We start from the raw sequence: 27,649 nt of genomic DNA on the forward strand, positions 1-27,649 counted from the left end.
TGTTGGCACTTATCGTGTACTCAGATTAAGTCATTTCAACCACTGGGATTGTTATCTCACAGACCCTGAAGTCAGCAATTAGCAGCCTCGCTTCAGGGCCCAGGTCTTAACTGCTGATTTTACCACTTTTAGCTGGACAGACCTGGGCCACTTCTTCAGCCAGACTGCTCATAACAAACCCAGTTTTCTCTTAGGAGCCATTCTTATTGCTTGCCGTTGCCAGAGACTCTCGCTTTGATTCCCGGAGCCCATGAAAGGTAATTTAATTCACCCAGATGGAATCAGCCCAGCTAAGTCCTTTAAGTTCTGTGAACTTTCACCTTGGCCGGGCAGCGAGTCTGCACCACAGTCCCTTTTGGCAGTGGCTTCGGGGCTCACCCGTAGCGTCATTTTCTCAAGGAGCAATACGGGTATTCTCTAAAAAGACTCAGGGTCCCACGGAGCCCGCGGGCGAGCACGTTAACTGGATAGCTGAGGCCGCTCCAGGTTCCGGCACTGCGCGAGGTCTTGGGACAGCGTGCGGAGGTGCGGACCAGCAGCGGACCAGTTCCAGCAGTGAGCGGAGAGCAGGAACCGCAAAAAGCTACCAGCTTCGCAGGCCGGGGCGCGGCACAGGCGGGGAGGCGGGGACGCAGGGGGCGGGTCCAGAGCGCGGCAGGAAGGGGGCGTGGCCTGGAGCCCGCGCGGCCGCTCCCCGCCCCCTCCGCCCAGCCTGCGGCTCCGCCTCCGGGTGACGTCACTGGCCAGGCCAGCCGGCGCCATTTTGAAAGTGGAGTCGCCTGCCGCTGCCGCCGCCGCCGTCGCTGTCGTAGCCTCCGCCGCTGCGGGAGAAGGAGCACGAACGGGGAAGCCCCAGAGTGAAACCCACCATCCCGCTGGCTGGTTTGCCCGCCCCTCCTTCCTTCTCCCCCGGCCCCCGCCCCCTCCCCCCACAGGTGCCATCCGCCGCCATCCGCCCTCTCTACCCCCCCATCCCCAGGTGAGGGGGGTGAGTTCAGGAAGCGGAGACCCGGAGCAACTCAGCAGGGTCACCATTTGCTGTGCAACATGGCAGGTAAAGGAGAAATCGCCCTCGCCCGCTGACAAGGCGCCGCTTCCTCCCTCCTCCCTCCATCACCCCCTAGCGACCGCCGCGCCTCTCGTGCAGCCACCGGCGCCCCTCAGATTTCGGGGAATTGGTCAAGCGGGGTGGGGTGGGGGCGGGGAGGCGCTGGTCGGCGGGAGGTGGGAACGGCTTTGAAAACGAGGGTTGGAACCTTGGCATGGGCGTGGGTGGGGGTGGGGTGTGTGCCGGCGGCGGTGGGGTGAGGCGTGGGTGGGGCGTGCAGATTTGTCCCCACGGCTCGGGAGCCCGGCGTATCCTCTGCCACCCTGCCCCCAGCTCTTTTTGCGGATCTTCCTTCGTATAATTCCTATTTTCCCCCCCGGCTGCAAGCCTCCTTGGGTTTATAGACAAATATATTCTACACTGAGAAGGAAGAACGCTTTACAAGTTAAAATACAATGGAGGCATGTACGTATTTTCCTCCCACGGTGGGTTCCTCTCTATTTTGAGGGGGAATTTTTTTTGCTGCGAACCATCCCCCCCCCTTTTTTCCCCTTATCCTTTATGACCAAAGGGTGCAAGGCCTTTAACATACAGCGAGTTGCACGAAGGACGTAGTTTAAACTTTGCGTTTTGCATGTTAGCTTTTGTGCAAATGTCCTTTTCCCAAAAGGGTTTGGTAGAGTTAGTTAAAATAGTTGTGGAGTTCAGTGATATAAATAGCCTGAAGGAGAGATTTCGTTAAACCTCGCAAAAAAAAAAAAAAAAAAACGGTGTAGAGAAAACCAGGTTGGAAATATTTAGCAAGGAATAAGGTTGAAGGAAGAGGAGGTAATCGCTTTGAGGATTATTTTTGTATATTTTTGGCCAATGTCTTCCTTTAACTAGTTGAATCAATTATAGGTTTAGTTTAGTTTCATCCTTCATAGATCCTGGACATTTTCACCATTTTTTCTATAAAGCTTAAAGTGAAATCGATATTAAACTAACTTTCTCTGCTTTTTGTAGTATTTAGATAGATAATGGAACCTTTACAAAAGTTAACATGATGAATTGATTTACAGTTTGCTATAAACAAATTACTCTTTGACCTTGTTGAATAACTAAATGAATTAAAATTGTTTTGCACAAGATGATGATAAATTAGCGAAAAGAATTCTTTGCCAGGTCTTTGGATTCTGAAGGATGAAGGGAAAGCAGAACAAGTTTCCTTTGACAGTCTCTTCTGCATTCATTTCTGTTCCTTTTCCTCTGTTTGGAGCCAGTGATTTGCTGGTAATGAATGCAAAGAAATGGGTGTTATGTTTGTGGTGTGCAGGTTTTGGGCAATAGGGTTCATATGAATCATTACTCCACAATAAGAAAGTAATGTTTCCGAAGTTTTCTCTTCGTTCTGTGTTTCATGGTATTTTAACTTTAATAATGCTTCTGCAGGCTTTTTGTACATTAAAGAAAAACTCTAACTTTGGTATTTACTTTTTTTCTGGTAGGTCTTGCTTGAATGTAAGACTCCTCTGTATTCAAGGAGAAGGGAAAGTGGAAGAGAAGTTTTGAACATATGTACAATAACAATAGAATGTACGCCTTTAAATATTTCATACTTGGAATCTTGTTTTTAATGCACTTCCAATTATTGGGGAGTTTTCCAAATTGGTGTGCTTGGTGGTGGTTGTGTGGGCAGTACTAGGCTGTTAGGATCATGCCAACCATGGATACTATCTCTCTGTTTATGAGAGTAAACATGAACTGAACTCAATTTAATTGGTATGTTTTCTTTTTCCAGGAGCTGGAGGAGGGAATGATATTCAATGGTGTTTTTCTCAGGTGAAAGGAGCAGTTGATGATGATGTAGCAGAAGGTAAGAAAGTGTTTAATAATGTAAAATTTGAATATAGAATCTTAATCTTGATTACTGAAAGATTTGAACCTGAGCCTGTTGTAGTTTAAGAATATTTTGTGTTTATTGCACAAGAAATGAAAGAAGTTTTAAAAGTCATCTTTCTGGAAGATAGTCTTAACTTTTTTATTTGTGCCTTTAAAAAATTACTTTTATCCTGACTTGAAATGGAAGCAGTAAATTATTTATTTACACACACACACACACACACAAAACTGTTGTTAAGAAAGCTCTGAAGTTAATAGGATAGAGATTTCCTTGTCATATAAATTCCACATAACAAATAAAAGATGGTGGATTTTCATGTTTGTTGTCTTTGGATAATTAAGTGGAAGTAGATGCCATCAAACTTAGAAACATTCTTGGTAGTACTTTTTATTTATGGGAAGATTTTTAGGTTCTTTTGAACTTTTTGTACTTTGGGAGTGTGGTATTAGTTGGCTGTTCTGTGAAGAAATGCTGGCTTGAATTATTTGTTCTTGTGAGGATTCTTTTAGGTAGTTGAGGAAATGGTGGGAATATATGGCTTGTCTTCTGGGAAATATACTATTTTCTTGGACAGTTAAAAACTGATCAGTTGAATAAATCCCCCCAAGTTTTATTAATTTATTTCAAAAGTTGATCAAAATTTTTGAAACTGTTTTCAATGAATGTTTGAGGTGGTGGAGGCATTATTTCCAATGTAGTAGTTATATTACTTCCTTGTTCAAAAATACTATTTAAAGTTTCTGTTTTAATGGTATTCTGTGTCTTGAATTATAGTAGGAGTTTTCCAAACAAAAGTCAGAGAAATTGTAACATATTTTTGATTTTTAAAAATTGGTCTAGTGAAAATTTGTATACTCTTTTTCTAGATTATATTGTTCTTATACCAAAATCCTAGTTCTAGCCTACAAGTGTGGAGTTCTGTTTGTTTTGAGGGTTTTTCCAGGTGGTGGTAGGATGGTGTGGTGGCTTTGTGTTGAGCCAGCCAAATGCTTGTATTTGCTATGTCAGTATCATTCCTCATGAAGTGTCTGATCAGAGTGTGGCAAATGCTGTAGAAAGCCAACTGACATACATAATACTGTTCTCCCATCTTTCTTTTCTGTTGGATCCTCTCCATTCTTTCAGATGAGAAACCAGAAGCTTAAAGAAGTCAAGAGACTCACTGATGGTCACACATATAGTGTGAGTCAAGGTTTTCTGTTGAAGCCCATGGTTTTTGACTTGTTAGGATAAAGAAATCCCAAATTCAAGGGAGGAGGAATGTATTCGTCATTTTGTAATTCCCAATACCTGTTGAATAGTAGGCACTTACTATTGGATTTTAGTTCTTTGCTGTTGTGTAATACTCACCAAGTTATGAAAGTGGTATATACTTGGAAAACATTCCTTGGATGAATTTTGTTTATTCCGTTTATCAAAGGTCTCTTTAAGTGTTCAGCACTAAGGATCTAGAGCATCTAGAACACAAACTCTACTCTTGAGGAGCTCAGTTTATTAACTATTAGGCAGAAAAACCATATGGATTTTATGTAATCAGAAGAAATTGATTTTCCAAACTCTGAACATCAGTTACCTAACTGAGCCAGTTGATAGTTTGTGATTACATAATGGATCAGTTATAGTTCTTGTTTGCTAACACTTAGGAGCTACATTTTGCTACTGATCATTAAATAATTTTCTGAGGTTGTTAAATATTATTGCAATGTATAGTGTATACCTAGCCTTTTAAAATGCCAAGGCTTGCTATGTGTATTTTAGTAAAAATAAAAACATGGCTTATGTATATCTTTGCAAGTATGTTATGTATGAAGAGCATGCAATTTTCAAATTACACTGCTTTAATTTTGAGTATTTTTATACTAAGTTTGCAAATCATTTTTGTTTATATTACTAGAAAGTTTTGCTTTTCTGACGTAGAATAAGATTTTTAATGTTTTTTCCCCTTAAATTTAGACGATACATAGGTTATATCTAGATCAGCCTATAGCTTAGATTATCTGTATCTGTATCATTGTATCTTAGTTTTTTCCCATCAGGCTCCATCCACATTTCTTTCTCCTCTTCTGCAATCAATTGCAGGACATACCATTTTTCCTTCTGTAATGCTTTTCATACCTGCTTTTACCTTTGTTCAGTCTCATATTATCTCTAGAGCTGGACTAATTATCTAGTACTCTACCTCTGAGCCACAACCCCAGTCCCATCAGTGTTAGATTTTATATTTTTCCTTCATTGATAACTTTCATAAGGTGGTAAAAACACAGACTCTTTCCTTGTTCTAAGTCAATCTTAAATGCAGTCCCAGTTTTGTCAATTTTCCCCCCAAATCTTCAGTGGATCACTGTATTCACTGAATTAAAACTAAATTTGAATATTTTAGCCTAGAATGTGCAATATTTCTTCAGAATGCCTCCTACCATGGCTAACAGTTGAACTAACTAGCTACTGTTCATCAAGCAAGTCCTATACACTCTTATGTCCGTTCTTTGTTTTTTGCCATTCTCTCCTTGTTATGCCTGATATTATCCTACAGTTCTTCTCTTATCATAGTTCTAGTTATTCTTCAAATTATGCCCACAACCCTTTTATTTAATTACCTCTTTTGGAAATTAAAATTTTTCTTTCGGGTATTTTGTTACATAGGTGTATTTCATACCCCAAATTTTGCACTGTAAACTTAATGCTGGACTAATTATTTTCATGTTCTATGCAGAATATCCTGCGTAAACTGCTGTGCCTAGAACAATGCTGGGCACATAGTAAGTGTAGAATACTTGTTGAATAAAGGAATCTCAATACTACCGTTATTAGATTTTGTCTGAAAAGGAAAGAAAATGGGTGAAAGGCGCAGTTATTGAGAAGTATTTTTCGCAATGGTGGCTTTACTTACTTGGCAGCCTTTGTAACTAGATTGCTGATATATATATTTATATTTTTATATATATATATATATCTCTGTATGAAAACAAAAAAGTCAGAAGACCTTGGACTTTTTCCCTAGTACTACCACAAACTAGTGTATATCATTCTGGATAAGTACTCCTCTGGGTTCCTGTGTGCTTAGACATAAAATAACAGGACTGGATTAGAAACTGCTGTTGATTATACTGTAGTTCTCAAACATGTCTCAGAAAGGACCAGCTCAGTAGTAACCTTATTACTATTGAGGTTGTGTTGAGATGTTGAACTTAATAGAGGCCTTAATTTAAAAATAAATCTTTACTTATTCAAGGCCCAGAATTTTTTATTAAGTAAATTACAGAGCTAAGACAGAACTTAACATTAGCCCATATAGTTCATTATAGGACATTTAACAACTATGTTGGAATTCTTGTCTTATATATGTCTTTACAGGCATGTACCCAAAGTAGATTATCTTTGGTATAGCTCCTAAACTGTTTGGGAGGAGGATGAGACACTAAAATCTCTCTTACTCTGATATTCTCTTGTCATACAGTTTTTATTTTAATTTTAATGATAGCATTTTTTTTTTTTTTTCATGGTTCTGGGGATTGAACCCAAGGCCTTATGCATGGGAGGCAAGCACTCTACCAACTGAGCTACATTCCCAGCCCAACAAATGTTATTTTTAAAAAGTTTTTTAGTTGTAGATGGATGCAGTACCTTTCTTTTATTTATTTTTATGTGGTGCTGAGGATAGAACCCAGTGTTTCATGTGTGCTACATAAGTACTCTTCTACTGAGCCACAACCCCAGCCCCAGTAAGATTTTAATTTTCCTTTATTAATAGCTTTCATATCATGGTAAAAACATAGACTTGGATTCGAGGCAACATAGTTTGAATGCTCCCCATCACTTGAAGTATGATCTTAGGCAAGTTAATTCATCTCTTTGTGCTTATTTTCCCCAATTATTAAGTGTGCATAACATTAAAACCTATCCGTGTTATTTTGGTGATTAAATGAGTTTATACACATAAAACATGAATAGTACACACCACATAATGAGAGCCTTAAAGGTTTTGGCAACTTATTATTACTACTTGAATGTTTATAGCAAATAAGGGAGAGTCCTTGGAGTGTAGAGAAATTGGGGTATTGTCTTTAAAAGGCTATTAAAATTTTTCATGGCCAAAGTGAAGGAAACAGATTATGGGAGTGTGTTTGTACTTATTTTCTGCATTAGTAAAAAAGTTCAAAAATATTCAGAGCTAAGTTGTAGGTTTAGAGACATGCATGAATCTGGTAAAAACCAAACAAAAAACATATAATGTAAAGCCATGAAATAATTACTATAAAAGCCAGTGTAACTGGGCGTGGTGGCACATACTCATAACCTGTCTTCCACCTCAGCAGGGGAATTACAGGTTCCAGCCCAGCCTTAGCAACTTAGTGAGACCATGTCTCAAAAATAAAAAGGGCTGTGATATTGTCCAAATTATATTGTTATATTGTATATTGTGTGTATGTAACAAATCCTATCAGTGTTTTCAACTGTAATGTACCAATAAATAAATGTGGGGGGAAAAAAAGGGCTGGGAATGTAGTTCAGTCCCCAGTAAGTCCCCAGTAAAGTCGGTGTAGGGGTTACCTTTAATTGGGTGGGAGGGAGTTGTGATTAAGAAGGGCTGGGGAGGACCTTAGGGCTGTTGTGATCTGGAAAGTGGTATTAGTATATTGTAATGTTTGTACAAAACGTTATTTTAATGTTAACATAGAATCTCTCATTTTCATATTTTATAGTCTTAAAAACTTTCCTTTTTTAAAAAAAACATTTTTTATTAGTTGTTGTTGGACCTTTATTTATTTATTTGTGGTGCTGAGAATCAAACCCAGTGCCTTATACATACTAGGCAAGCTGTCTACCACAGAGCCACAACTGCAACCCCCACAAACTTTCTTTTATGGGAAATTATTTTAGGGCATGATTTTTAATTACATGAAGTCTGATTTTTATGGAACTTGGTTGCAGATGTATCTTTTCCCCTCTTTGCTTCCTGCATATTTTTGGTAGGATTTAGACTTGTGGATGAGTTCTTAGAAAATATTTTTTAAATGGTAAAGTCTAAATGGACCCCAAATAAGGACATATGTAAAATTTTGAGAAACAGATAATTATTAGGGTATCACAAATTTAATGGCTTTTAGATTCATTCCATATGTTTAATGTTACAACATAAACAGAATTTGAGATTATTTCTCTTCTGTGCTTTTTAGTGTAGTTTGCATGTTAGATGTGGGCACTGAGGGTAAGTCAGTAGAAAATGGTAGAAACCACGGTGTTTTTTAAAGTAATGGCATTATCAGTTGTATTCCAAAACCCAGTGACCTATGGCAGAGGCCTTTTTTAACACTCTTTTGTTTGCTATCACACTCTTCCTTTAATACAGCTTTACTTCTGATTTAAGTCTAGTAGACCACACTCAATGTAGTCACTTAAATAAGTGTAAATTTGTCCATTAAATAATATCAGTGACAGTATTTATGTAGTATTGAACAGTTTCCTTATTTTAAGATACTAAGTTTTCTCCCATTTCCTTACTAATAAAAACTTAAGGGGCTGGTGTTGTAGGTCAGTGGTAGAGCACTTGCCTGTCACATGTGAGGCACTGGGTTCAAGTCTCAGCACCACATAAAAATAAAGGTATTGTGTTCACCTACAACTAAAAAATATATATTTTAAAAAAATTCAAAGGAATGGTGATCGAAAGCATATTAACTGGTATTTTGTTTCAAGTTATGAAAACACTTAAAATTAAGCTTTCAGTATTCAATACTCCTAACAGTAAATTAAACTTGGAATTAGTCAAGTCTCTGAAAACTGGAATAAGTGCAATGACAATGAGATCCTTCAAATCAAAGAATTTATTTTATCAATAAAGGAGGTTCTCATATTTGCACATAAAAGTGCCTTATTTAAAGTTGATTTGGAAGAAAGGTACCTACATTTTAAGTTTCTTATGTTCTTTAATGGAAAAATTGGAGATTGGAGGTATATGTTTTAGCTAATATCCTCTGTTGTAATGTCTTTTCCCTTATCTGATGTGTTGATGGAAATTAAACAAGTTGCTTCCTTAGACTAAGGAAATACAGGTGAAAGCCTGAGCACAGATTAGATTTTGTATAAATGCCCTGCTGTATAGTCAGTATCAGGATGAGATGGCATGGCATGGCTGTGTTAAGTAATCACAGAAGCTAGCATTTTTGAGTACTTACTCATATACCAGGCAGTGTTTCAGGTGCTTTTTAAGTATTCATTCAGTGATATTCACATAATTAAGTAGACATTATTGAGAAGGTTAATTTATTAACTTGTGCAGGTAGTAAAGCTGGGATCTATCTCAAATCTTAATTTTTTTCATATAATTTATTTCAGCACTTGAAATATATTCACGTGAAAGTGTGTGAGGTTGCTCGAATATGACTGGTTTATAATAGAGTTTAGTTTTTTTAAATTATTTTTTAGTTATAGGTGGAAACAATATTTTTATTTTATTTTATAAAATAAAATAGATTTGGGCACTGAGGGTAAGTCAGTAGATCGAACCCAGTGCTTCATGCATGCTAGGCGAGCGCTCTACCTCTGAGCCAAATCCCAACCCCTAATAGAGTTTAGCTGTAATCCCTACTAGGTCCCCCCACCCCACTCCCACCCCAGTGTTGGGGATTGAACCAGGGCATTCCCTTGCACATGCTAGACAAGTGCTGTACACTGAGCTACAGCCCTAGCCTTTTTTTATTTTGTATTTTGAGATAGGGTTTTGCTAAGTTGGCTGAAGCTGACTTTGAACTTGAGATTCTCCTGCCTCAGCCTCCCTAGCTGCTGGGATTATAGGAGTATGCCTCCATGCCTGGCTTGCTAATGACATTTGTAAACTGAGATGTGCTATAAGTGGGTTATAAGGACTTTAGGACCTTCTGAAGTTTTATGCAAAATTGTGTTGTATGTGGTTATACATATGAATTTTTTTGGTCAGAGTGTGTAGCTACTGTCAAGGTAAATATCATTTAGTCCAGTAGTTCTCTGTGTGTTGTCCAGCAACCCTTAAACTCATTCAAAAGATCTTCAAAGACAAAACTGTTTTCATAATGATACTAAGATGATATTTGCCTTTTTTACTGTGCTGACATTTGGAGCAATGGTGAAAAAGCCATGTGGGTAAACTCATAGACATGTTCCGATTAATCAGGTAGTGGCTCCAGACAGTGCCAGTAGTCATGATCATCATTATTGCCATATACTAGCAGTTAAAAAACATTGATTTTTACTTAAGAATGTCTTTAGTGAAGCAGTAAAAGCTGTTAATTCTCAATTTAGGCATGTCTGTTGTGACAATGGAAAGCATACCTCCAGTGATGGAGCAGTGTATAGTGAGTGATTGTCTGGAGGAGGGGTGTCAATGCAGCTGTTCTGAGTTTTGAAATGAACTAACAGCTCTTTCCATGGAACCCTGTTTTTGGGGGCTTTCAAATCTGGTTATTCTGACCTGGAGATTTGGCATTCATTTTCTCAAATGAACAGATGACCTGTTGCTTTACTGATCAATGTTTATTGTCACTATAAAATTTGAACTTTCAGGCAACAGTTTTGGAAAATATATATCTGTCATGGGGATATTGAGGGCTTCCTAATACTTCCGATTAAATCGGTAGTAATATTAATAAATACAGTTTTAGACACTGTGTAATATAATGTGTCAACATTTGGAAAACCTGCATTACTCAGCGAATCAGTGTTGTACAGTTGATCAGTGCATGTAATGTTATAAAATCATTCATTTTAACAAATACAAGAAAGATTGTTGGATTTTAATGTTACAGACCGTTGTGTCATGCTTTGAGATTCCACAGACGTTTAAGAAATCATTGTCAAGCTGAGTATAGTATTAAAGGGATATCCATAACTACCTGAAAAATCTATTAAAAATTCCTCCTTTTCCAACTGCATACCTGAGTGAAGCTGGATTTTCTTCTTACATACAACTGACAAAACACCTTGTCAACTATTGAATACAATAACAATTAGGAGAGTCTTCTTATGTTAAGCCAGATGTTGGAGATTTGCAACAATGTAAAGCATTCTAGTTTGGGGGGGTATTTGGGCAGTGATATAGTTACTTTTATTAACATTTTTGTATTGTGTAGAGAATATTACTATTTTTTTTTTTTTAATCTTTTTTTGTATGTGGTGCTGAGGATCGAACCCGGGCCGCACGCATGCCAGGCGAGCATGCTACCGCTTTAGCCACATTTTAAAATTTGAAAAGTCGTTTCGTGTGCTCATATTTTAAGAGTGTAAGGGAGATCCTGCCATCAACAAAATTTGATAACTCTCAGTTTGATCTGTTAATAAATAGATTGCTTTTTAAGGAGTCTCACGAGCCACAAGATAAGTGCAGGATAGTGCACTACTGCTTTCATGTGTGAATATCTACAAAGCTTTCCTTCTATAAAGGTGGAGCCTGAAATAAGAGATTATTTCAGCTTTTTCCCTTACTGTTTTTTAGATACCAAATTAGATCTACCCTAAGCTCTTTTGTCTGATCTTGGTGAGGAAGGATACCTTCAGGACTTTAAAGTACCTATTTTTAAACTTACCTCTCCGTTACAGAGATTAAATGCCAATAACATATTTGCCAACACTTTAGCATTAAAAATTTTTAGGATTTTTTCCCACAGTATCTCTGCTCAGGTAACAGCATTAGGTAATGCTGTTGGATCCTGATTTAATGCCATTTCTAGGCTTTCTGGTTATTGTAAGTAAATTGATGACCTTGACATTATGTGGTATTTTGAGCCCAGCATGTAGCCATTTGATGTGTTGTCTTGGAAGAAAGGCATAAAATTGGCATGGTAACTGTTTCCCAGCTCTGATAATCAAACTAATAAAAGGACTTTATTTACTTTTCCTCTGTAAATCCTATTAAAGTACAGCAAACTTCTATTTTTAAATGATTGCTGAATTTCCCATTTTAACATTGTCCTATCAACTGTTGCTTAAAATTTTACTTTTTTTGTGGCTATTTTCTACCCTTTTTAAAATTTCATTTAAAGCTTCACTCTTGGCATATGTGGAATCCTTGGCAAATCATTTTCAAGTATTCTATATGCCAAGTTACCAATGGTTATATTCTTGTAACCAGTTTCTGCTGATTAAATTCTCTGTGAACGTTCAATTATCAACTGAGTTTTTCTCTTCTGAAGTCTAAAAGAGCTCATGAACAATTCAGACTGTTTATGACCAATGACCTTGTTCAAGAAATTTTGCTTTAACCTATTGTTGTGTTTATGTGCTCACTGAAACTCTTCTATTAGACTCTGAATTTTGAAGAATCAAGGATACTTTTTATGGTTATATTTTATAGGTTTTATGGGACTAAGAGGGAATTCTTTTTTAAGAAATCTTGTAGTACTGTTCCTAATATTATATTAGAGGGATGAATCTTCTCTAAGAAATTGGACTTGACAGATTTAGTGTCTCTCGATTTCTCTTTTCTAAATTAGAAACTGCTCTCTTTCATTGGTCAAAATGTTAGAATGATATGTTGGATTTTGGACCATTTGCACATTTTATACTTCATTCAGAGAAAACTAAACTCGTCAGTGGCCTGTATTAAAAGAAGCTAGGGCTGAGGATGTAGCTCCATAGGAGAATACTTGTCTAGTATGCCTATGCCCAAGGCCCTGTTTTCTATCCCTAGCACCACACACACACATACACACACACACACACAAAAAAAAAAAGACAAGCAGATACAGATACTAGAGTAGATAACAGGGATTGGTGGTAAAATTTTCGAAGATCTGGGACAACGTTAGAGCTGAACAATATTAACTTTTTAGAACCTGCCATTTAAGTTCACTGCAGATCTGCTCTTCCTGAAAGTAGAAACCTTTTTGTGTTACCTTTATTTTTTCTATCTTACTACAGGTAAGCTGCCTAGAGTAGATTAATTTATAAGGTAGCACAGAGGAATCTTGTATTTCTTATTGACTAATAAGAGTGGGAAAGCTCTGTTTCAAGAGAAACAGGCTATTGTAGGCCATAAATCTTGTCAAATTCGCTATCTAGTGAAGTGATGCAGCATGCATGCAAAAGTGCTTAGTACAGGAATTGATAGTAGTAAAGAGATTGCCTGCTCCCACTCTTTTTTTCCCCCCTTGACATAAGAGGAATTATTTTTTCTAGAAGTAGAATCACTTCTTTAAGTACAATAGTTTTTGCTCCCTGGTGTCTTTATTTTTTATTATAAAAATATAAAGTTCATCATCCTAACCATCTTTAAAGGTATAGCTCAGTGTTAACTTTGTTTAGACTATTACGAAATATAATCTCCAAAACTTTTTCATTTTGCAAAACTGAAACTTAAGCCATCTCTCCCTTTCCCTCCAACTCCTGGTTGTCTCTTGCCTGCACACTAATGAAATCACCTAATGACACATTTCTCAGAACATGTCCCCATTGTCATACAATGACTTCATGTTTGGGGTTCTAAGGAGGAACAGGTAGGTACGTCCTTTAAATGATTGGGGGAGGACAGGAAGATTTCTAGGCAGAACATCAAAGAACCAGATATGAGAATATTTGAGTAGATATTGGTGATGTTGACACAAATCTGTTATCTCAGACTGTTTGAAAACTATCACCAGTTTATCTTATAGGCTATTCCAGGATAGGATTAGATAAAATCCAAATTTTTGACTAAAGTTTTACTCCATTTATTTTGTAGTTTCTGGTTTAAAATAAGAAAATTCCATGGGTTTTATAAGTCACATTCCATGACTGTAAAATTTCTTATATTAAAAGGGACACCAGTGCATTGTTTTATGTATGTTTTACTCAGCAAAGTCATCAGGATAATAGGAAAATTTGACACATACATTGCATTTCTTTTAAATGAAATTATAGATAAGGAGTGATTAAAGATGTATTTCTTATAGCCTTTGGGGTTTTTTTCCTTCACATTTTTTAGTGGTGCATAATAGCCTTACATAATGATAGAATTTGTTATATATTCATACATGCACATAGTATTTACAATAGCCTTTTGAAGTAAGCAATGCTGTTGCCATGTTATGTTGGACACTAAAGCTCAGAGAACTTGGGCAACTGTTAAACCTAAGGTTATGAGTTAGTAAAATTGATCCCTGTGCTTTTTATGCTTTTGTGTTTCTATGTTGTGTTCAGTTTTTAGAAATACTATTTGGTTTTGTCTGTTTCTGGTTTTCCTGAGGAGGAGGTAGAGCTAAGGTGAAACTTCAGTTATTCACTAAGTGACTTTGAAAAGAAGTATATGTTGAATTTTCAGTGCTCTGGAGAATGTTAAGAAAATACAAAACATTGTAGGCATATTAAAAGAATGAATTTTGTTGAAAATGAGCATTTTCCATAACACTTTTGCTTTTGGCATTAACCTGTCCATGCTACTATGAGATCCTTTTATAGGTTAGTGTGCTACTTGATATTGAAATGAGACTGTAGTACAAATACTTAGTTGTTTCTTGGGATTAGATGAATGAATCATTATTTCAAGTCAAGGTAGTGCTTTCAAATGGTTATGAGTTGGAATTTATTAATATTATTGGAGTATAACTGGAAATTTCTCCAGGTGAATATTATAATCTACAAATCTTGTGTCCCCCCCCCCCCCCCTTTGGTGCTGGAGATTGAACTGGGACCTTGTACATACTAGGCAAGCACTGTACCCCTGAGCTATATCCCCAGCCGTAACCACCTTTTTTTTTTTTTTTGTACCGGGATTGAACTCGGGTACTGAGCCACATCCCCATCCCTATTTTTGGTTTTATTTAGAGACAGGGTCTCACTGGATTGCTTAGCACCTCACCGTTGCTGAGGGTAGCTTTGAACTCAAAATTCTTCTATGGCTCAGCTTCCCCGGCCTCTGGGATTACAGGCACGCACCATCGCGCCTGGCCATTTTTAACAGTTTAGCAGTTCCTTAAAAGTTAAACATAGTTCTATTATCACATGACCCAGCAATTGTACACCTAGGTATGTATATTAAAAAATTGAAAATACTAGTACATGAATGTTTATAAACAGCCTTTCTGGTAATAGCCCAGAAGTGGAAACAATTCCAATGCTTTATCAACTGTTTCATCAGAAAAGAAAATAGTGTATTTATACAATGCAGTATTATTCAGACAGAAAATAGTAATATGTGTTACAACATAGTTGAGCTTTGGAAATACTGTTCTAAGTGAGGAAGCCAGTCATGTAAGGCCATAACACATATTGTATGATTTCATTTATATGAAATGTCCAGAATAAGTGAATCTATTGGGATAAAAGGTAGATTTGTATTTGCCAGGGGGGACTAGAGGGAGGGGAAAGGATTAGGAGTAGTAGGAGGATTTTTTCCCAAGGGGTGATGGAAACCACGTTTTGGAATTAAATGGTGGTGATAGTTGCATAATTCTGTGATTATACCAAAACCTGCTGAAATGTGTACTGATTTTGAAAAAATAATAACTGTTAAAAACTAATCGGGAGGATAGATGAGGTAGGAATCTCTGAAAATAAATAAATTTCTTCTTATTCTCTTTTTTTAAATATATTTTTTTAATTTGTTGATAGACCTTTATTTATTTTATTTATACATGGTCCTGAGAATCGAAACCATTGCCTCACAAATGACAGGCAAGTGTGCTACTGCTGAGCCTCAGCCCTAGGCCCTGGTCTGATTTTTCTGAAAAATGAATTTCTCGAGCCAATTGGAAAAATTCTGCATTTACTAAAGAAAAAAAATGTTAAACCTTGCATTATTTCTGTGTCACACACAGTCTACTTGCGCATCTGGTTTTCCTGACTTTATTAATCAAATCTAGTTTATACATCTTTTTTTTCTTTATTGACAAAGCAAATGTTAGCAAATATTTTATATTTTGTTAACTTTTTTTTTTTTAATCTAATAGATACCCGTAATGGTAAATCCAAATAGTACCAGAGGTTACCAGGGCATCTTCATCAGTTTAAGATTTGAAGAAGGAAAATGTATTTAGAAATCCATGAATTTTTACGCAAGGTCTCTAGACCCTGATTTAAAAGGATCTGGAAATGAGTTGCCCAAAAAATTAGTTGTGTTTTTTTTTTTTTTTTTTTAATTAACTTGGTTGTGATTTCTGTGTGAGAAAAAAATTAGCCTACTTTGAAGGTTGTACACATTTGGATTGTTCATCTAGATACACAATAATAAATGGACTGTAAATAAAGCTAAGTGAAATTTACAATAATGTTTAAGATATTCAAGTCTAAAAATAACAGTATGGCCAAGGCAGGAGGATTGCAAGTTCAAGGCCAACCTTCACAATTTTGTTGAGACCCTGTCTCAAAATAAAAAGTGATGTAGCTCGAGTTTATTTGCCTAGTATGCATAAGGTTCCCCAGGTTCACTTCCCAGTACTGCAAAAGAAAATTGGGTTCATTGATGTCTGGTGTATCTTTTTAATTGTTCAGTATACACATAAGCCCTTGTATTCATGTGTCTACTATCTCTAATTCACAATCTGATTTCTTGGGAATGCTTTAACATTGTTAACTGAAGTGCATATTCCTTGTGTTGATGAGAGTACAGCTTCGTTAAATTCTTTTTTTTTGTAATTTTTTTTCTAGTTTTAGACAGACACAATACCTTTATTTTATTTATTTGTTTTCATGTGGAGCTGAGGAGCCAATCAGTGCCTCACACATGTAAAGCAAACACTCTACCAACTGAGCTACAACTCCAGCCCCTTCATTAAATTCTTGATATGCAGTAATTTGTTAATCTTAAGAATTTTTATTCTCTAGTAGAAAAGTAACTTTCTGATTGAAAGCATAAGATGTTTGAGTGCTCAAGAAACTGAGCTAACCACCTGTCTCAGTGCAAGTGCTTTACATGCATTATCTCATTTAATGATCTCAAATAGTCTCTGAAGACAAACTAGTACTTTCATTTTATAGTATAGGAAATTGAGGCTTGGATAAAGTAATTTGCCCAAGGTCATATTGTTAGTGAGTGGAAGAGCCAAAGAACCTTGGTTCTCCTGACTATATAAGTGAAAAATAAAATCACATAATTTCACCGTTTTTTAGATGACATCTGTTAACATATAAGGCTAGATATTTCCATTATAATGTTTTTTTCTGCTGTGACTGTATATTTCTCAAACATGCATAGTTTATGTATAATTGTTACATATAGTTTTTTTTCAGTTTAATTTATTTGAGAAGATAAATGGCTGTATTATTTAACTGGATGTCTATCTGGCATATGTAATTTAGATTTAAGATTTTTGATGTAAATATTATGATGAATATCCTGTGAGAATCTTATTACTTAAGAATATATTTAAGGGCATGGGATTTGGGTCTAAAAGGTGTCATCATCTTTTCATGGTTTATGGTATATATTGCCAAATTGCCTCAAATTGGGGTTGATTTTTCACTTCCTCCAGCAGCAAAGGGGCAGTGTTCATTTCCAGACCTTGACAATACCCAAGCACAGTATGTATTAGTCAGAAAAATATTTTCCAGTTATTTGAGCTTGTTTAAGTGTGTAGAACTGTTTCTGTCCTCTTTTTCTTTGGTGGTGCTTGCCTTTTTCTTATTCATTTGTAGTATCAGTTCTTTTTCCTCCTTTGAATTCTGCATTCTCTTTGAGGGAAGTTGTGTGGAGACTCCAAGAAGAATCATTTGGGTCTGGGAGATAATATGCGAGGAAAAGATTTATAAGTGAAGTGATGGTGGGTAGGCAGTCTAAGGAAACAAACATTTGAGCATTGCTTTGTGCCAGTTTTCTTACCTGTGAGCTAGGGTAATTGTGCTTGCCTTGATAGTCAAATGTTTAAATGGACATGAATGCTTAGTTTGAGCACATACTGAGCACTTGGAAAATTGAGTGTTGTAATTATTTAATGCCTGATTAAGATTAACAGACTTGACAACAGAATAAAAGCTCATTTCAGTCCACAAATCCAGATTAATTTATTGTTTGGAGGGTTTGGGGCACATCGATAGGCATTTTCAGTAAATATGTATTGAATTAATGAATAGCATTTGGCTTGGTTTGGTTAGGAGTTAAGTGTGGTCCTTTTTTGTCACTCCCCCCATCCATCTCTCTCTCTCTCTGTGTGTGTGTGTGTGTGTGTGTGTGTGTGTTAGGGGTGGGCTGGAGAGCATCAGAAGGTGTGCTGTCAGGGAAACCTGGTATAAAAGTATTGACCCTTCCTTAACTCCTGTGGTTCTGAAACCCTCTTAACTCCTTTTACTATATAAGGCAGCATTGTGAATGCGTGTAAATTCTTTACATTAGAAATACTTTTTCAGTAAGTACCTTCTTTCCTTTCCTCAGCTGTTTGTGTGATGATCCCAGTCCTATACTAGAACTTTTGAGTAGGCCAATAAATATTTAGAGCACTTCAAAAATTATACAGGAACCTGAGGAGAATAGAAAGCAAATTTTCTTATACCCACGAACATTTGAACGTCTTGAGAATCTTGCTAAAATGCAGTTTATGCTTGTGTGTTTATATCCAAGATGGAACCTATGGTTTTGCATTTCTAACCAGTTCCCAATGAGTGTTGCTCTTGTTGGTGGCAGGTAGACAGCACCTTGAGCTACCAAGTAGCTTATCCTTTTTAAGGAGAAGGTAGTCCAAGGGCATATCTTAATTGTTTCACTCAGCATTTTTGATAAAACTGAGTAGATCTATTGTGCTATTCTTATATCAGCTAATATTGTTCAATAAATGAATAAACATGCCCTTGGGAGCTTCATGCTAACCATTAAAAGTGTTTTATATCGTATTACTACATGTTAGCTATCTCTTGTTATTATATTAAATTTGTGTTTGTATTTCAGGTTTGTGCAGGTCAAGATTACTAAGTAAAGATTTGCTTTTGCTAGTAATATACCTGATTCCCAGCATTGTGAAAAGGATGAATTTAAGAAATGAAACCTTAATTTTTATCTCTGTGTTGTTCTCTTTGTTTTGTTAACCTTGAAATACCTTTCAAAGTCAGGATTTCTCTTTCCTTCTCAGCCTTCTAAGCTTTGTTTTGGGTTGATTATTTACTACTGTAGCTCATGTACGTAGTTTTTCAAAGTCAGTTTCAAAATGCTTAAAAGAAAAATTAAAAGTTTTCTGTTGGGCTGCGGTTATAGCTCAGTGGTAGAGTGCTTACTTGGCATGTGTGAGGCACTGAGTTCAATCCTCAGTGCTACCTAAAAATTTTAAAAAATTGTATTCTATCCATCTACAACTTAAAAAAAAATTAAAAAGTTTTCTGTTGCTGTTATTCTTGCATCAACTTCCCAGACTTTTTCAGTGGTTTCTTCCAGTATTTATTTTCATATTTTTAAACTGTGTTCATATAGCTGTTTTTAACATACCAATTTTTATATCCACATATATTTTAGTGGTAGCTAAAAATTGAGCTCTATCCTGCTGCCCCCCTTCCCCGACACATGCCATTTTGTCAATACTATTATACCATTTTTATTATTTAAACCAGTGTGCAGAGTTATAGTAGACTGCACAATGGCCTCCTAAAGGATATTTACATTGTAATCCCTGTAACCAGTGAATATTGAGTAAATTAAGGATTTTGAGATAGAAGGATTATCTTGGATTGTCTGACCATTCCGTCAGTGTAATCTCAAGGGCCTCTGAAAGAGAGGCACGAAACTTGAGGGAAAATGAAGATGTCACAGCAGCATCAGAAGGTTGGAGTGGGGTGCAAGAAAGGGTCACAGGCCAGAGAAGTGCAGGTGGCTTATAGGAGCTTAAAAAAAAAAAGCAAGAAAATGTATTCACTCATAGAGCTTTTAGAAGGAACCAGCCCATCCCACACCTTGGCTTTATCCTGGTGGAACTTGAACTTTAATTTCTGGCCTTCAGAGCTGTAAGAGAATCAATTTGTGATACTTTAAACCACCAAATTTGTGCTCATTTATTACAGCAGCCATAGAAACTTAATGCAAGAATAGATGTTATTAATGTCCATAGAAATACTGTCTATTGTTGCTATTAAATAAGTTATGATTTTATTTTCTAGTATGCTATCGTTTTCTCTATGTAAATAGTAATCACCTTATTTATTTTATTTTATTTTTTTAATCTACCATTACTCTTTTCTTTCTGTACCTTTCAATGTAATTTTCTGCATGGTCAAAAGAATCAGCTTGTGTTCTTCCTGGCATTCTCCAGGAATTTTTCTGGAGTGATGAGCTCATTTTTTGGTGAATATGTCACTTCACTCTTCTATCTACTATTGTGTATGATTGGAATATTCTGTACTAAAATTTTTTAAATAGCAGTTTATGCTGATACCCAATTTAGATGGAATACCACAGGGTCCATCCTAACTTCCCCATTCTATATTTGTATCTCACTTTTCCCACAGTAACAACCCTAGTTCTCAGCCCTGTAACTATCTTTAGTCAGGATATAAAGATATAAAAGAACCTGGATCTTTTAATATTAAGCCAGTGAACTAACCCTGAATTTCTGTGTCCTATTGGAACTTCTTATGTGAGATAACATTTTTTTTTTATTATGGTAAGATTTGCATTTAAAAAAATATTTCTTAGTTGTAGATGGACACAGTGTGTTTATTTAATTTATTTATTTTTATGTGGTGCTGATGACCGAACTCAGTGCCTCATATGTGCTAGGGAGGTGCTCTGCCACTGAGCCATAACGACAGCCCCAAGATTTGCCATTTTTAAATGTACAATTCAGTAGCATTGAATACATATACATTGTTGTACAGCTGTCTGTGCTTTTATCATCTTCCTAAATAATCTCACCTCCACCCCAATTCCTCTGTTCTCCAGCCCCTGATAACCCAGTTCTACTTACTATGCATCTGGCTATTCCAGGTACCTCAGTTAAGTGTAATCATGCATAATTTGTTCTGGCTTATTTCATTTAGCATTAATGTTCTTAAGGTTCATCCATGTTGTAGCACAAATCAGAATTTCCTTTTTATGACTGAATACAATTCATTCATGTGTACCACATTTTGCTTATTCATCTGTTGGTAGACGTTTTCATTGCCTCCATCTTTTGGCTGTTTAGCTAGTGCTGCTCTGAACATTGTAGTTCAGATATCTGTTCAAGTCCAAGCTTTGAATTCTTTTAGTGTGTACCTGGAAGTACAGTTAATGCTTCATACAGTAATTCTGTTTAACTTTTTTAGGAATCTTAATGTTTTCCAAAGCAGCTACACCATTTGAAATTCTTACTTAGCAATAACAAGGGTTATAGTTATTTCTTCACATTCTCTCCAACACTGATTTTTTTTTTGTTTTTTTAAAATAGCTATCCTAATGTGTATGAAGTATTATCTCATTGTGGTTTTGATTTAGCATTTCCCTAATGGTTAATTATGTTGAGCATCTTTTGTTCTTATTCATGGTCTTGGCAACCGTATCAAAAATCACTCCACCAAAAATCACTCCACCGTTTATGTGAGTTTATTTCTGTATTCTGTTTCATGGTAGAATCCATTGTGTGGATTTTTCTAATTGGGGTGGTTGTCCTGAGGATTTTGATAAGAATTTGATGGTCTTCTAATACATGAACATAGAATGTCTTTTCATTTAATGTGACTTCATTTTCTTTTAGCAGCTTTTTTTTTTAATTTTTCAGTATTGAATTCCTTGGATAAGTTTATTCCTAAGTACTTTATTCATTGCCATGCTTTTGTAAGTAGAATTGTTCTCTTAATTCTCTTTTAAGGTTGTTCATTGTTATGTAAAATGCAACTGTTTTGGTGTGTTAATTTGTGTTTTTCAACTTTGTGAAGATAACAAATAACCTTATTGTTTGAGCAAATTGCTAAAATGCTTGCCCTTTGACATATCACCTAGAAATCTGGTGAGATCATGTTTGACCCTTGACACTCTACTGTACTGTACTTGTATCTGTACAGTATAACTGCTTGGGTAGGTTAGGTCCTGTGTGGTAGCCATCTGTTAGATGTATTTGTGTTGATAACCTTCTTAATTCTGTTTCCTAAGTATTCGTCGGTAGAGGACAAACTAAATTCTGGTTATCTAGCTGGCTATACATTTTTGTCAGTTTCAGAGAGAACATTTATTGCCATTTGATTCTACCTTTCTTGTCCCTCTTATCAGTATTCTTATGGTTGGTTTCCACTGCTAGGCGTGTAGTTGGGTAGGTTTTACATCAGTGCATGATTTGTTAATCCTGCTGCACAGCTGTAGGTACATTGTAAAATGTTACTGTGCTCATTAAGTTTTGTATTTAGGAATTTTTCAAACTAAGTTTAAACGAATGTTTTGAACAGCTTTAGTGGCATTGAAGTTTTTTCAGAAATCAATGGTTACTATAGAAGAAAATATCCTGGAAATTGATGGTGTGGATTAAAACATCTTTGCTCTATCCGACAATAGAATTGAACTGTGTGGCTAGGAAAACTACCATTTTATTCCTACCATATTTATTCAAACAAAGTCTTTTAAAGAATGTGTAAAGTGCCTTACTTAAACAAATAACTGTTGATTTCTGGTGGAGGATGGTGATCCAAGCCCATGTGTTAAAACAAACAGACAAACACATGCTGAAATGACCAACAAGCATAATGGGGAGAGTTCAGTATCCTTGGAAACCCTGGAAGAGTACCAAAACTAAGCTGAAAAGAATTTGGCAGGAAATAGTACAAATGAGAATTGTTGAGGGGCAACATTGCTAACTGCCTTAGTGTTCATTTATGTGGTTGAGAAGCCCTCTTGGCGAGTAAGAAAAAGGACCTATATTGAATAGTGAGAGTTAGAATTAAAGGGTGCTCCATAGGGCAGTTGGTTGATGTAAGGTTTTGTATTTGGAAGCAGGAATTAAAAACTGCACAGCTTAGAATAACTCTCACCAAGGGGGAAATGACCAGCAGAAAGGAACTGGCTACCCATGCTGGCAGGAAAGAGATTCTTAACTGTGAAGCACAGATTTGAAACTTTTCTGAAGCTGCCTTTTTTGATTTACAGTACTACTTACTTCCTGGCCACATACTTATTACTGGATCTATAACCCGACCAAGAAGTATGATAGGCAGCCTCTAAGTTGGCCTCAGTGAAATACTGCCTTCTGGTATTCATCTCCTTATGTGATTCCCTCCCTTGGATCTGCAAGTATGGCAAAAGTGATGGGAAGTCTCTTATGAGATGAGGTTACAAAAAGCCTTTGGCTTGTGTTGGACTGCCTTCTTTCACTTGCTCTGAGGGAACCAGCTCTAATTTTTGTGAGCTTCGCTGTGGAGTTCATATGGCGAAGAACTGATGTCCCTGGCCAGCGGCCAGTGAAGACCTGATGCCTGCCAAAAGTCACATGTGTAAGTTTAGAAATGGATCCTTCGCCATCCAGTCAAGCTTTGACATGACAGCAGTTCAGCTCAACACATTGACTGCAGCCTTCTGAGAAACTAAACTGGAGATCCCAGCTTAATCACATCTAGATTCCTGACAGAAATTCCACAGAAACTATGAGATAATAAATGTTTTGTTAGGCTGCTACCTTTTGAATAATTTGTTAAGCTGCCCAATACTATATGGGGTGTAATAATGTAAATATTTTTCCTCCTAGGTCTGAAAGGTTTGAACTTAGCTCTAATGTTTTCAGATTGAACCGAGTATAATTCTTAATATTACATAAACATGGGCCTTTCACTTTGAGGATACATACACAAAATGATAGAGACAGATTCAGAAGTGTAAAATAAATGACTAGTATGAGCAAGTGATTTCCTATGAATTAGACTTAGTGCTAAAAACAAGAAAAACTGTTGAAATTTAAGGAAAAACCCAGTGTTTTCCAGGAGGCTAATGGGCATTTAACAGGATGGGTAGAGCAGGAAAGATTTGAGTGAAATGTGTGATTCTTGACTGTTGACTTTTTGGAGGCAGGTAGCTGCAGAATGTTAGAAATATTCCCAACTATGGAAGAAAAAAAATGAAAAGTTTAACAAAACTATAAGAAACACAAAATTTGTCCAGCATATAACAAAGTTCAGTATGAGAGGCCAGAACAAACAGATAAAAGATAAAGTCAGAAAAACAGTAAAAAAAAATTTCCTAAGTCAAAGACAACAGATCAAAAGGCGCATGGAATGCTGCTGACATTTTATGAACACTTATTTTTGCCAACTACTTGGCATGTTGAAACTCATTCAATATTCCCTACAACCCCTATGTGATAGGTCCTTTTAATATTATTCTCTTAACAGATAAGTAAAGACTGGACAAAATAAAGGACATCTATACTTAAGAATAACAATGGATTTTTGAATTTTAGCATATAGAAGTAGTGTGTGTATGCAGTGAAGAAGCAAATACCTGCAAAAGAAAGTGTATTAGGTTAGGATTATATGTCCTCTGTAATTAAATCCTAGGACTATTCTGTCCAGTATGGTGGCCATGAGGCATGTGTGGCTCTTAACCTTTACTTAAAATTAAATAAAGTAAGTTCATTTCCATTGTCATAGGAAGTTGGACAGTGCTGTGTTAAAAGATGATAGAGAGGCATTCAAAGAACTCTGAGGGAAAATTATTTATAACCTAAGAATGATAACTAGGTGAAGTTGTCCTTTACATAGGCAGGACAAAGTGGCTTTTTTTTTTTTTTTTAGTCTTTTAGTGACTCAAAGAATATCACTCAGGTACTTTTTGGGGTTTGGGGACTGCTACTCTCATTATATCCAGCAGAGAAGTTAGCATGATGAGTCAGTTTCAAAATTGTTTTAACTCTTTCCATCTTGTTTCTCAGAATAGCTCAAGGCATATAAAGGTAGGGGAAAGTCTTCATCTGTGGCAGATAGTAAGAAGGTGCCCTTTTTATAAACCAAATTTCAGACTGTTGGAGCAGTACCTTTATCTGTGACTCCTTTTGGAAAAATTGTCTTTGCCTAGCTTCCAGAAATATTCTTCCTACTGCACCAGCAGTTCCTGTGCATTCATTTCCTTGCTACCTGGTTCTTCTTCATCTGCTAAATATAGGTGAGCTCAAGCTTTAATCTCCAGACCAAATTTTTGGTTTTGTCTATCCTCACTAGTAAATTACCTTTAAAATGTCAAATGTTTTCATTAAATTGATGATATCCTATTATATCTTCTTTTCCCTAAATGGCTTTCAAAGTTATCTAGCTTCTACTGTATGACATTTGTACTTGCACATCCAGTCAAAATCTATACCAAAGATGTGAAAATGGAATATTAAGCTACCCTTGGCCCCAAACATGCTCTTTCCTGTGTCTTTTTCAGTGTGTGGCACTACCATTCTCCTCCTTAGGCTTTTACAGCCTTGAAACTTTAACTTTTATCCCTCAAATTCTGGCAGTGCTATCTTCAGGATGTATTCTGAAGTCATTTGTCTGTGACTATTGTCCTATCCTGACCATTCTCATTTCTTTCTTAAGCTACAGTAGTAACCTAAGGAAATGGTTCCAGTTTTGTACTTGTTCACACAACTGATAGTCACTTTATTTATTATTATTATTATTATTTTTATTGATACTGGAGATTGAACCCAGAGGCACTTACCCACTGAGCCACATCCCCAGCCCTTTTTTTTTAGAGACAGGGTTTTGTTGAGTTGCTTAGGGCCTCACTTAGTGGCTGAAGCTGGCTTTGAACTGTAGTCTTCTTTCCTCACCCCCTCAACTCCCCGGTGCATGCCATTGCACCCTGCCTGATAGTCACTTTAAAACAGATTAGAAAAACTCGGGTGGCTTCTTTTCACACTTAGAACAACTCACAGTCTTTTCTCCCCGGCCTACAATGCTGTATACAGTCTGGCCTTGGCCAGGGGCTCCACTCTCATTTAACTATCATTTCTCTTGTTTTATGTTAGTCTTCTTGACTTTCTTGCTTTTATCAAGTTTGCCAACTTTACTTCTACCTAGTCTCTCTGTGTTCCTTTAACACACTTAGTTGGCTTATCCTCTTTCTCTCTTGCCCTTATTTAACTTTGGCTTCTGCTTAAGTAACCTCCTCATAGAGGCTTTCTCTTCTCTTTTTGTCTATATTTTTAGAGCACTACTTGACATATTTGGTATTTATTATTCATTTGTTTGTAGTTTCTTTCCATCACAAGAATATAAACTATGAAGACAGAGATTTTTGTCTGTTTTATGTGCCTCCCCTCCTTCCACCTTCCCCTCCCCCTCAGTTCTGAGAATATAAACAGGAGTTCTGTACCTCTGAGCTTCATCTCAGCCCTGTTTGTTTGTTTGTATATTTTTGAGACCAGACCTCACTGAGTTGCCTAGGTAGGTCAACTTGTAATCCTCCTGCCTTAGTCTCCCAAGTAGCTGAGATTATAAACTTGTACCACCATGCCTGGCTCTCCTGTTTGCTCTTGTATCCCAGCACCCAGGAATAATGTCTAGTACATAATGCTTAGAGCAAAAATAGGGCTAGGGATGTGGCTCAGTGTAGAGCATCTTCCGAGCACGTACAAGGCCTTGGGTTCTAGCCCTGGCACCATTGTTTTTAAAAAGTAAAATAAACAAAAATTTAGAAACTTTTGTAAAAAGCAGTGTCTTTGAGGGAAGGATTTTGGGGGTATTTTTTTTTTGCTGGGGATTGAACCAGAACCTTATGTGTTCTTTTGAGTTGTACCTCCAGTCCCAAGATCAGGCTTTGTTTTGTTTTGCAGTACTAGAGGCAAGTACTCTACTCTCTACCACTTAGCTACATCCCAGCCCAAGATCAGTTTTGAGAATTAGAAGAATAAACAGCCTAAGTGAGAAAAACTTTAGTAGTACTTAATCTTCTTTTTCATTGAGATTCATGGAATAGAAATTGCATCTCACAAAGTGGAATCCTGTGAAAATACTTTCTAAATCATTTGAAAAACATGATTACAATCGTTTGTGAAGTATATTGGAGACAGTGAATTGCAGTTTAGGTACAGTTACAAACCAAATGAGGAAATCATCTGAGCTAACTCATCGGAACTAGAGGAAAATGATTTTTTAAAAAAGATGCACAAGCTGGGTGCTGTGACACATTCCTGTAATCCCACAGTCTAGGGAGACTGAGGATGGAGAATTATGAGTTCAAAGCCAGCCTCAGCAAAGGTGAGGCACCAAGCAACTTAGTGAGACCCTGTCTCTAAATAATTAAATACAAAATAGGGCTGGGGATGTGGTATAGTAGTTGAGTGCTCCTGAGTTCAATCCCTGGTACCAAAAGAAAAAAAAATATGAGCAAAAATAATTTATTGACTAAAATTCTTTTTCTTTAAAAGTACATAAGGCATTCCTTTTTGTTAAGACTTGGTGAAATAATTGACATACTCTTTTGGATTGATCAAACATTGTTTTGTATGTGTATTTTAAAATTCGTTCAATTCTGCCCCCTTTTGTCTTTGTTTTATTTAATTAATTTGTTTATTTTTGATGCTGGAGATTGAACCAGGGGGCACTTTGCTATGAGTCCTTTTTATTTTTAGATAGAGTCTTAAGTTGCTGGCCTTGAATTTGGGATCTTCTTGCCTCAGCTTTCCACGTAGCTGGGAATACAGTGTGTACCACTTTTCCTTGCTTGGCTACCTCTTCTTTAGGTTTTTTTTTTTTTTTTTAAGGAGGGTGGGTTACTGGGGGTTGAACCCAGGGGTGCCTAACCACTGAGCCACACCCCCATCCCTTTTTTATGTCTCGCTGAGTTGCCTAGGGCCTCAGCTGCCTGAGCTACTGGAATTACTGGTGTGTGCCGCTGCACCTGGTTTGCTTTAGTT

The 27,649-nt window shown here is 36.7% G+C and overlaps 1 protein-coding gene across 2 annotated transcripts in view; it reads left to right on the forward strand.

Annotated features, from left to right (window-relative positions):
* Positions 1 to 761: 761 nt before the first annotated feature.
* The window catches only part of Ppp2r2a (protein phosphatase 2 regulatory subunit Balpha), a 67,404-nt gene continuing 40,516 nt past the window's right edge, over positions 762 to 27,649 (forward strand). For both annotated transcript variants that reach the window (XM_046447772.1, XM_046447773.2), the window contains exons 1-2: positions 762 to 1,054; positions 2,829 to 2,903. In XM_046447772.1, the coding sequence (XP_046303728.1) occupies positions 1,048 to 1,054; positions 2,829 to 2,903 (82 nt within the window). In that variant the 5' untranslated portion in view covers positions 762 to 1,047. The remainder of the gene's footprint in view (positions 1,055 to 2,828; positions 2,904 to 27,649) is intronic.

The sequence above is a fragment of the Marmota monax genome, unplaced genomic scaffold (genome assembly GCF_021218885.2).
Source record: "Marmota monax isolate L192 unplaced genomic scaffold, Marmota_monax_Labrador192_F-V1.1 WCK01_AAM20220418_F8-fsc00040, whole genome shotgun sequence".
Taxonomy (NCBI): Eukaryota; Metazoa; Chordata; class Mammalia; order Rodentia; family Sciuridae; genus Marmota; species Marmota monax.